General features: G+C 34.1%; 1 protein-coding gene across 1 annotated transcript; it reads left to right on the top strand.

The window, feature by feature from the left end:
• The first annotated feature begins 310 nt into the window (after positions 1-310).
• Positions 311-11010, top strand: LOC144853140 (uncharacterized). Its single transcript, XM_078711105.1, has 12 exons — positions 311-488; positions 590-709; positions 986-1212; positions 1953-1973; positions 2292-2308; positions 3836-3921; positions 4128-4314; positions 4885-5021; positions 6613-6862; positions 8093-8310; positions 9837-9957; positions 10156-11010. The coding sequence occupies exons 1-12, from the start codon at positions 311-313 to the stop codon at positions 10589-10591; spliced, it is 1998 nt and encodes a 665-aa protein (XP_078567231.1). The 3' UTR covers positions 10592-11010.
• The last annotated feature ends 1016 nt before the right edge of the window (positions 11011-12026 follow it).

The raw sequence follows: 12026 nt of genomic DNA, 5'->3' as shown, positions 1-12026 counted from the left end.
TAAGATCATCATGAGAAAGACAACCGTCCTGAACCACATCACTGAAAAGCCAGCTAAACAGGATGTCACAGCCTATATAGTTGATCTAATGGCTCTTGTAAGAGTACAGCGAAGGACACCGAATACATTTATGAAGAACTGGCAATGCAGATAGTTCATTCTATATCGACAGGGTACAAGCATGTACACATAGTTGCAGACACATATCGACCACACTCTATCAAGGACCCTGAGCGTTTGAAACGTGGCAACTTTAATGAGTTCCTCAGCAATGGAGAAAACAAAACCCGCTTGGTGAACATTATTCAGGATGTGGTTATTGCGAGAAAAAGCAGAGGTTCTTGAGATACTAGGAAGTGACACACTATTCTACTCAAATGACAATGTTTGCCATGTTACTATCTCCAGTGAACTGTCCAGTAATCAAGAAGAGGCAGACACAAAATTAGCCCTTCATGCCTCTTATGCTCTAAAATACAATCCAAACGGTATAATAATTGTTAGAAACCACTCTACTTTGACATCAAAGTAATTATCATAGTCCTGATTACAGATGAATGTGAACGAGTACTTATTGATTTTAACACAGGAAATTATCGGCAAGTATTTCGATTGTCAGATGTCGACATGTCCACTGAAGAAAAGGCTTCACTCATTGGATTTCATGCATTCACAGGGAATGACTACATTTCAGCCTTTTTTCAGAAAGGTAAAACAACATGCTGGAACATTTTGCGAGACAATCCACGATTCTTGCAAGTATTTATGGATATTGGAACAGAATGGCTAACTCAGAAATATTGACAAAACAACTGGAGGAATTCGTATGCTTGTTGTTTGGCAGTCGTAGACTAAAAAGCGTAAATGCAGTCCGATTTCAAAAATTCAAGAGAAAATATGAATCGGATAACAGAATCATAGACCTGTCACTGTTGCCACCATGTAGAAGCAGTCTATATCTTCATATTACGCTCTTGTTTTGTAGCTAGAATCTGGAGGCTTTCTTTAATCAGCTGTCCACAATTACCTTCAGTAGAACACCATGGTTGGACTGAAGACAACCAAGTGAAATGGATAGAGACAGCATTTCCAGATGATGTAGCAAGTATTTTGCTTAGCGACGGAATTGAAGACGAGGAATATGAAAAAGAAGTGATGAAAGTGACGGGAGTGACAATAGTGACAATGAAGAAAATTAAAGACTCTATTGAGGTTTGTTGCTTTATTTTATTAACTACATGATACCACATGAACTGAAGTTAACGATTGAAAGCGACATACAAATTAATATATCTTGCATACTGTCACCTGTAATGGATTGTACTTATGGTCAATAATGTTTTTTACAGCATTAAGATGGCGGATTCAGATTCATACACAGATGATCAGGAAAAGAACTTTTCCAGATTAAATACACGGCTATTACAAAGAAGCATATTTTCGGGGTTTTCAGCGTTTATTATCATATACGTCACATATTCACGACCATTTTCTCCATTTTACTTGCCATTTTGGCCTGTATGGTGGACACAATATTTAATTTGAAGCATGTTATTACACAAACCAGCTCATAATAGTATACTGTGGTGTGTATTGCTAAATAAACTGATATTTATAGCTAAAATTATGACTTTTTCTAATTTTAACCTATTTTAGACGCCATTTTGCCTAAATGGTGGTCGCCATAATAGTTTGAAAGCATGGTATTTTACATATATGCTTGATGGTAGTTTATAAAGGGTATGTGACCATATTTAATGGTTTCATTTTTGTTTTAAGTAATACTTATGCCAAAAATATGATTTTTTTTAGTAAAATGGGGCTATTTTGGCGGCCATTTTGATTTATCACCCAAATTCACCCCAAGATGCGCGTTTTCTGTTCATACACATGATAAGGGCCCAAGAAAACATTGTGTCATTAAAAACAACTGACAATGTTGTTATAAACAGTATCAGAACCCACAGCAGTTGGTAAGTTGCAAGTGACAAAGTTCCAACCAGGATATGAACGTGTTGGCCGGACATTATACAGAGTTTGAGTGTGTTTTATGTAAGGTTAGTTTAAAAGAAATGTCTTTAGCTCTGTCTACACTATCAAAGTTTATGTGACAAAACAATGTGATGTGCCCATATATGGACACGATGATGTCATATCACTACCATATTTGAGCATATCACTACCATATTTGAGCACACTTTTTTTGTCAAACTAGTTTGATATGCCTAATTATGTTAAATACGTTACCGGCTAAAAGACTATTCAGTTAATATTAAATTCATTATTTGTAGATAACATCAAATGAAATGTGAATTAAGCACTATTAGAATGGGATATCGGAATAGGTAAGGTTGTAGATCTCATTTTAAAACGACAATTTCCTTGCACCTTTGCCCTAGTGTCCTATGTTACGTGCTCAATAAGGAAGTGGATTATTAATTATACCATAGTTCACAACTTTTAGGCGATGATTGAAACAAAGCAACACTATTTATTATTCATTGATGGTATATATTTTCTGCAAGAACAGATTGCGTCAGTATAAAAACGCAGAGCAGGCATGCATGTTTTAGGACAATTTTCTATAATAGTCTGGTTATTATTTGTTTGTAACGGAGAGATATTAAATGAAAGACTATTGGTGGCAGATATTTACGAACAGCTAAGAAACCTTACAAATGATACTGTTAGGGAGCTTTGTAGGTAAGTAGACCTATAAACTGTGTATTTTCTACTTAGAACTTATTGGTTTCCACACTTAATGCGATTTTATTAAATGCTATGATTGATCATAGGCCTAAATTGAAAACCAAAAAAAAGACTTTCAATAAAACTTTAATAAAAGTACATTTTATCAAGGATCATCTTCCTGTAGATTACAAATGGCATGTTGCACAAGAAATTACGCGCGCACGCGCACTTTAAAGTTAAAAATGCGAAAAATCTTTCAAAATTCCCAATATTTTTGGCGTTCTGCGCACATTTTTTCGCGCATCACACGTAAGTAACGTAGAAAGACCGTTTTTTACCTTCATTTCTGTTCTTCATACCTTTTGTGTTCAATTCTATTCATTTCCATGACCTTCAAATGTATAATAGGCCTAACGACTTTAAAAACCGTTCGCTTGGAATTTATTGCGAATTTGTATCAAAATAATATCCCACAATTTTTGTAATTTATTATTGAACCTGATGAATTGTAGATATGAATTCATTATAAAAGCTTGGTCAATCGGATGTTGTGACGTCATCATGACCACCAGAATTAACCAATATGATTTTTTTTCTGTTTCTTCATAGATCACCACATTCAACAGAGTGCATCGCACTCATCTGTGCCCAATTTTATTCCAAAATTGTTGATAATTATGTTTGTTAATCAATTATCTATCGTATGTGTTACTGCCATTTATTTTAACGATGTCATCATTGAATTTCAACTATACAATATTACACAAATAGGCCTAATGAATGTTAAGAGTATAATGACAAATAATGACATGGGGTGAAAAATAACCTTTGTACCATTACACGAATAAAAAACATTCATTATTTGTTTTATTTAACATCTGAATAGATTCCTGTCATTTGAATCATATTGAATAAAAGATAGGCCTAGGCCTACATTTAATTCACATTGAAACAGTAACATTTATTTGTTTTTTTAAAATAATATATTATATACCGGTACCTTCAAAATCGAGTGTGTACAATTTGTTGTTTTTTAAAATAAAAAATATCTAAAAAGGAATATACAAAGGATATTTATTCCTACAAAATCTTATCCAAATTGAGGAATAAATAAATTACTACTAACAAAAATTATTTCTTTCAGACATGACGCTACTTCATTAATTGGTTGGTCTTTATATAATACATGTAAACAAGAGTGTTCAAGACGGAACTTGGACTGTAAGCAATGTAAGTAAAGGTCAATGTAAACAGGATGTCAGAGATGATAAAACATCATAGGCATAATTGTGTTGATAACAATAAGGACAACATAGTAAATTGGTAGTAATTTTTAATTTGTTTATAGAACTATATTCTGACTCTTGTCTAAGAACTTTTTGACTTATACTAATGTCACCTTCCCATCTCCATTAACATAGTTATATTTCTCTTAGTATGTCCGTGTCGTAATGGTGCTAGATGTAAGCCAATGTTGGAAGTATGTGAATGTGCACCTGGTTGGTGGGGAAACTTCTGTCAATATCCATGCGAGGAAGATTTCTTCGGCAACGAGTGTAACCAACGCTGTCGATGCAATTCAAACGAAAATTGTGATCACGTCACTGGAAAATGCGAAAAAGGGTAATGTTGGTATAGTTGATCGTAGGATTGTGTACTAATTGAGAGTTATAGATATGAAATAGTTTATATTCATGAAGTTATTGATTACTGTAAAGGTTTTCTCATTTTATAATGGCACTAACGCGAATGCCATCATGGTTTTCGGAAAATTCACTCTCGGGCTCGGGAAGTAAATTCAAATAATAACCATCTGTACTTACCATATATAATTGAACCACACAATGCTAATTGCTAGCATAAACATAGTAACACCCACATGTTTTGGATGACGTAGGCTGTAGGCTGTACAGAGTACAGTTCCAATAATAAATATCGCCCTCTGGTATTTGAGACTGTTTTTCACAAGTGAAAATATTACTATCGATTTTGGGCTCTGATTGGAAATAATAGGTAGATAATTAAGTAATAAGTATATAATTCGGTTTTATAAGTACACTAAACTTCTCGTTATATTGTATTCAGCATTTACAAGATCTAGCCCATTTCTTTCCTACTTTTAATTGAAAACATCACAATAATAATTGATAATGATACGCCTAATTTGGATTAATTTTCAATGTTATACTGTAGATATGGAAACACGATCAATTGTCGGCAAACTCCATATAATACTTTGTGTCGTGGAAGATGTGAATGTCCAAGTGGTCTAGTGTGTTCAGATGACGGTTTATGCAAATGTCCACTACCGTGTGCCAAGGAGCCGTCATGTAAGTATGGTGATGTTTTGACACCATTATCACAATAGATGAAGTCTTCAGTGATTTATAATACTTTTTTTTTGGAAGCGGAACATTGTAATTTGTGCGAGATATTTTTACGCCATACATTAGACCTGGTTTATACACCAGCATTTCAGAAACGCATTTTATTTTATAAACACAACATTGCTTTTCTAGTCTCAGGTGGTATTCATGTTTTCTTTTATTTATTTCTATTTTTTATTTCATACGTATCCAACAGCGGGTAATTCGACAATTACAGGATGGATAAGCTATTTTATAATGTATCATGCTTACAGACTCACGGCGTTAAGGTAGCGTTATCTACGCAAGGGCACGGTAATCCGTGGCGTTAAAAGCCAAGGTGTTCAGACACAACGATCAACATTCCAATGCCTTGCGTTTAAAACACTCTGATCAGGTCAAAACATATAGAACTATATGTATACATTCATGACAATGCATGAAAGTTTACATGTTTTTTTTGTTATTTTTATTTATATAATGTTACCTTTAAAGATGTATTGTCCCTTTGACTAATTCCCAAAAAAAGAAAAAGAGTCATTTTGAGGTATTATAATAGTTATTAACTTTTACCAAAAATTAATCGGAAAAAAAATCATTTAACTGAAATACAGACATTTTTTTGTTCAAAAAATTACTTTGACTTCCAGTCAAAGTTTTCGATCAAAACATATCTCATAATGCAACGAGCTTGTTTGGCTACTCTGTATGCATAATCATAAAACTTCCTCGAGATCTGTGTGAAAACACCTTCTCAACCGTGACGAGTTGTAAACAATCCTAATTAGCATCATGCATAACGCATACTCATGGTTTGAAATCTTTGATTACTTTCACGACGAAATTATTTTCCAGACGAAATGTAATAAAATTAATTTACGTAAACTTGTTGTTTTTGGCTCTAATTTTTGACTGAAAGTGAATAACTTTAGTATTACTTTGATATGGCTAATTTAAATTTAGAATATTTTGACCTTCATTTTTTGTGTTTCAAGGGACAATACATCTTTAAATATACTGATTTGTTCTTAGTACTTGTAGAATTGCATTTTAATTCAAAATAATTTAAAACGTAATTATTACACGGAAAATTATCTGATTAATTTATTTAATTTATAAAAATATCATATCACTGACGCCAACTTTACTCGAAAATACATTTGAAATAGCTATTTCGCTGTCGTATACTAGGGTACAGGTATGTAGTTGCTGTCTGCTAATCGTGGTCGTGTCTTTTCATTGGTTAAGGTTAACTGATGCATCACTGGACCCTGCTAGGGTTATTAACGCCACTGGCGCGGCGTAACAGCTTCCTAACGCTAATCCGCAGCTTGGTTCAGACACAAAAATATGTAACATAACTCCACCGTAACTTTCATCTGAGGCTTAGGGAGTGGAGTTGAAAGAGATCAGAATTGAACCCTGGACATTAGGATTGGAAGGCAAGCATGTTAACCACCAAGCTGCAGCACCACTAAGCTCCACATTTAAACCAATAATATACAGAAATGTATATTCTATATTCAGTTGTATTGTACTATTTTCATATCTTCAGTTTCTTGTACCGATTGTCACATAAATGGGAACATCTGTGTTGCCTCTGGTACATGGAATGGAAACATATGTAGCCAGTGCAGTGATGTTCAGAATGCAACTTGTCTACTAACATGTGACGAGGGCTGGGAGGGGTTACTTTGTCGTGCTTGTCAGTCCGGACGATATGGACCCAGTTGTCAACAGAGGTGTAAGTGCGGTGAAGGAGCAGTATGTGAACCAAGAACTGGGCAATGCATATGCGAAGAAGGGTATGATTGTTATATAGGCCTATTATTCTGATGATTTCTGCGACGTCATGCATGCTCCACTCTGACATAATTAAAATTACTTTGCAAATTGTTTTCGAGTGGCAGCTATCCAAGGATAACTTTCGTTGTCTAGGTTAACGTAAAATTACTATTTTCTGAAAGGCTGTGTTCGGTCCGAATATATTCAGTTTCTTCGAAGCGGCACGCTTCTAAAGTATCCACGGGGTTTGATGTTAAACGTGCAAAAGAAATTCTTAAAATGTGCAAATTATTTTAAGAAATCCATTTAATCAACATCAAGAAAATGTGTAATTTTAAAATGCGCAAGGAAATCTTTGCTCAACTTTTAATAACTTGTTAATCTTTTACTTTTATTTTTTACAAATGTATGCGTAACAGATTTATATGAGCTTTGTGTTTTATAAATAATGAAAATACATTGCATTGTTATAATTAAGTAATTTTGATTCAAATTGCGCAAAGAAATCCTTGCAATTTCAAGTTGCATAAATTGGTCAAATGGAGCATGACACAAACACATTAAATATAATGTAGAAAGTCTAATGAACTCAGTTCATTATACTTTGTACATTTATTTAAAATAAGAAGACATCTATATAAGGAACTTCAATTTCAACGGTGTGGAAGTATACTGGCATCACAGCAAGCAGCTACCACGTGTCAGACTTGCATCCTTGGACATCGTTGTGGTTTTTGTTTTGTAACAAAACAGATTATTTCATTTTTATGTTAGAAAAACTTGTGGATACTTTAGAATTAGGTTATCACTTTAATTTTAACTAAACTGATTTTGGTTGAAGAAAATGATTTGCACATTTGTAGAATTTATTTTGCACATTTATCGTCAAAACTGATAGTTTTTACATGTAACGGCGTAATGTTTGCACATTAGGGGATTATGAATTTCTACAGATTTGCACATTTGAGGGTGCCATGTTTGCACAAATGTGGTTGTTTGCACATTTGAGTGCAACATGTTTGCACAAATGTGACTTTTTTCACATTTCACGGCTCAACATATTATATTTGACAGCATTCAATGTTTTATGTATGCTTAGGCCTAAATTCAATGAAAATAACAGTTTGAAATATATTATTACGTGGTGGATTTTATTAATATTCTGTATCAAACATTTTAAATGATCAATACCTGACTTGAAACCTGTATTAATATTGTCAAATATGTTCGTTAACATTAACACATTTCAGATGTACTGAAAGATGCCGTAGTGGTTTTTACGGTCCTAAGTGTGAATTAAGGTGTGACTGTCCATCAGGAGTATCCTGTTCAGATGACACCGGCATATGTACTTGTCCAACTGCAAAGTATGGTCCAATGTGCTTGCTCGATTGTACCTGTTCTGGGTTAGGTGAATGTGACATATTTTCCGGCGAATGTAAAAATTGTAAAGATTGCCAAAATGAAGGTAAACGCATGTTATTCCATTCATTCCATTTAGTCGCACATAGGCCTAGCTCAAACGTTGATAAAATGCACAATAAACTGTTGTTAAGCTAACGTTTCCTTTATCCTATATATACTGTGGCCTTTCTTCCTTGATTATGTAGGCCTAATTATGGTAAGTGTATGCAACCAGAACTATGATTAACAAATGTATTATAGGCCTAAGTGGTACCATACATCTATATATAAATTATGGTTAATTCTGACATAGGCGAGCACAATGGAAACACTTCGGTACAAATCTCTGCCTTGGATACCTACCTGATCTATCTCAGATGTACCGTGAAATGTAAATTTGATAACATTAGTTTTCACTATTACGATATTGTTCCATATTTCTATCTTAGGAAGATATTATAAACAGTTTTTAAACCAAATTTATGATTTCAACGGTAGATTGTCAACTCAATTTCAATTCTACGCGGTCAAAGTCATTTCCGGGTTCACGATGAGTTCACCTTGCAACAACCTGGTTTCAACTAAGTTGGCCATTAGTGGCTATAGCCATTTTAGTTTTTTGTTTATTTTTGTGCGCGTGTGAAGTTACAGTAGTTAAAAAATAAAAATTATACTGCAAATTAATAAAGGTCAAATTAAAAATACGCCATAAAGCATCGGAAAATATTGTGGGCAATAGTATTATAAAATTACATAGGGAGATTTGATGATTTTGTTTAAATCGAGTGAAATCCCGATAGCCGAGTTTTATTGAGTAAGCTGGCAGGAATAACTGTAGGCTATCTGTGTCCCGTTAGGACTGTTGCAAGCCGTAATGTCTTGTTTCTTGGGCAGAAACAGCCCACTCTGTCGCGGAAGTTAGTTTCAAAAGACTGTGAAACAGAGTAGGTTTAGTTTTACGAATGTCAAGCATTTTCAATAATGGTAACCGACAGAAAACGTACAAGGAGAATGTCCTTCTAAAACCTTTTTACCCGAGTCATTATCATTCCGAGAACCATCGTCTACACTTCCTAGATGGGGAGCGAGCGAAGCGAGCTCACCCTCTAGTAACTTAAATTCAAACATTGGCACGTATTATCATCACTGTCACGTTTTGATACCAGAACAGTATAGATAGGCATACTTTATAGAATACATGATAGACTAGCTTACGGCTTTGATTAGACTTCAAGTACAAATACATTATGTCATGGCTAACTTATATTCATAATTACTACGAAGGTCGTTAAATAATTCACCTAACATGGAAGGAAAAGTATATTGAACCGTTTGAAAAAAATCTGAACTTACATTAAACGGTTACATTTAACTAAAAACTATTGTTTGACAACAGATGTAAAACAAAAATACAGAGGACAATACATCTGTAATTTTAATTTAAATGCTACAACCGTAATATTAGAATACAACAAAGTTAAACTTATAGAAAGAAAAATATACGTGATGAAATTACTTTTCCAAAACATCATGTTTGTTGTTTTTAAATAATACTAAAATTCCTTTCCATTCTTCTTTTGTTTACAAAAGGAACTTCCTCGAAGTCAGTGACGGTCGGTGGTATATTTTTAGGTATCGCAATTGCTCTGCTAGTTATGCTCGTACTCACCATTGTTATGCGATATAAAGGCGTAAAGGTACTGAACTTGAGGTAAGCCATTGTATACAGAAATCCTAACATTTTCTGTTAAAGAATTTATCCAACCCCAGATTTAACTTTGCCCCAGCTTATTGAACCTTATGTGAATCTATTGACACGCAATTCATGGAATTAAAGATAGCTTCACAGATGAACAGTTTTAAATCGCCTTAAAATAAAAAAAATTATACTTGCATTATTTCTCTCCAGGAAATTGGAAAAAAATGATTCAGTGATTAGAAACACACGTTCCTTAAGCTACTTTGATGAGACCAGTTCAGGTACTTCTAATCAGAGATTCAAATTTAGAGGACCTCATTATGAAAGATCAATTCGAAACTACACCTTGCCCCCCTTACCGAGCCCAATCCCTCACCTAAACCACACGGTTCCAGAAGTTACGCCTAAAGTAGTGCATGTTAGCCAACAGGGTACAAGGCTATACGAGGATCCGGAAAGTATACATATGCCTAACGTTGATTCTGCTAACCAAGAAAGAAATGAAAACAATGGCGAAGACATTGAAGTGAGTTCGAGACCAGAAGATGAACAAGGGATTGATGCAGATGAGACAGATATAATTGCGGTTGAAGCTAACGAAAATCCAAAGTATTTTCAATTAGAACACCCAATAGAAGGGTATTAAAGACAGTGTTTACTTCCTTCAGTTCATGTAAAATCTGAGGACACGATCATTAATTGATATAAAATGCTTTAATTGTTGATCCACAATTATGGTGTAGTATACAAAATCGTTATCCCCCGTTTTCCGCATGCGTTCTCTAAAACGGTATAAGCAGTAATCGGTAACATGGCCAGCAGATAGATGTATATTTGAAGTTGTGCAATGTATCTTTTCGTTAACTTCAGAGCCGCGCAGCTTAACTTACGCGCGGTTTTATTAAAAAAAAAATTTTAAACGAACCAACATTTCTAAATAAAAGTTGACACTAGTCTGTTTTGTATTAAGCGTTTACGCACGATTGAAAATAATGCTAAAATAAATTTAGAGCATGTGTTAGGTTTTTTTTTTGCGACGCGCGAGCAGCACTCGATACCGTATAATTTTACCATTTTCACCTGATTTTTGTTCTTCACTCCCTACGTATAATATTTTATATTTTTAGTTTTTAAGCAAATCGTTTGGTCACCATTGAGGGATAATTTTTTTTTCATGTAAAATTTTGCCTATCGGATATTGTGTCGTCACATAAACATTGTGTTTTATTCCTCGCTCTTTGTTCAAACATCATTTCTTTCACTTATGCTACTTCCCATGACATTTTCCAGAACAAAGTAGGCCTAAAACACCGTGACAATTAATTCCACAGTATCTGATAAATGTCCGACCATTTGCACTACATAGGTTTAAGGTATTTAACCGTTCTTTATTATCTTATCACGCGACGAGAATACCCTGCCAATAAATAAAAGTAGGACAATTATTTCCACTGGGGACGTGACAGATTGTATATGAACCTACGTAACTGGATAGTTTTGCTTGGCTTACTTCCAATGAGAATGTCTTCAACTTGTATACCTTTAAAGTGGAGCTCCACCCAGAAAATTGCTATTTTTCATACATTTCAACTATTCTTTAAAAATATCATCCCTTATAATTCATATTTTTTGAAAATTTTTTCAATGAGTATGATTTTCTTGAAAATCACGCCTTTTTGGGTTTTGGGGGGATACCTTGTAATTTCCTATTCTTTTACATGCAAAAGGGGGGTATATTTGAATATTCCTAAAAAATTAATTTCTTCACTAAAAAAAAAAAGTAAAATGTTTTTATATGTAATTTTTCCAGATCTTTTTATTTCTGGTATTGTTATTGCGTATACATTGCGCAATTTCGCGTAAATAGACACTTTCCCCCGTTGGGTCCAATTGGGTTTTTTACTTAGCTAGGGAGTATGATCACGTGACATTTCTCACGACATTTTTCACACTGCAGCTGGCGATCTGTTATTGTCGCGATGTAATATTTTTGACGGGCGAAAAGTATATTAAAACATTCTGGATGTGACCCTATCATGTTTCACAGTGTAATAAGTGTTTTTAAGATTATTACTAAAATG

This window comes from Antedon bifida, chromosome 1 (genome assembly GCF_963402885.1).
Source record: "Antedon bifida chromosome 1, ecAntBifi1.1, whole genome shotgun sequence".
NCBI lineage: Eukaryota > Metazoa > Echinodermata > Crinoidea > Comatulida > Antedonidae > Antedon > Antedon bifida.
Note: the sequence above shows the minus strand (reverse complement) of the source record. Positions and strands in the feature narration are given on the sequence as shown.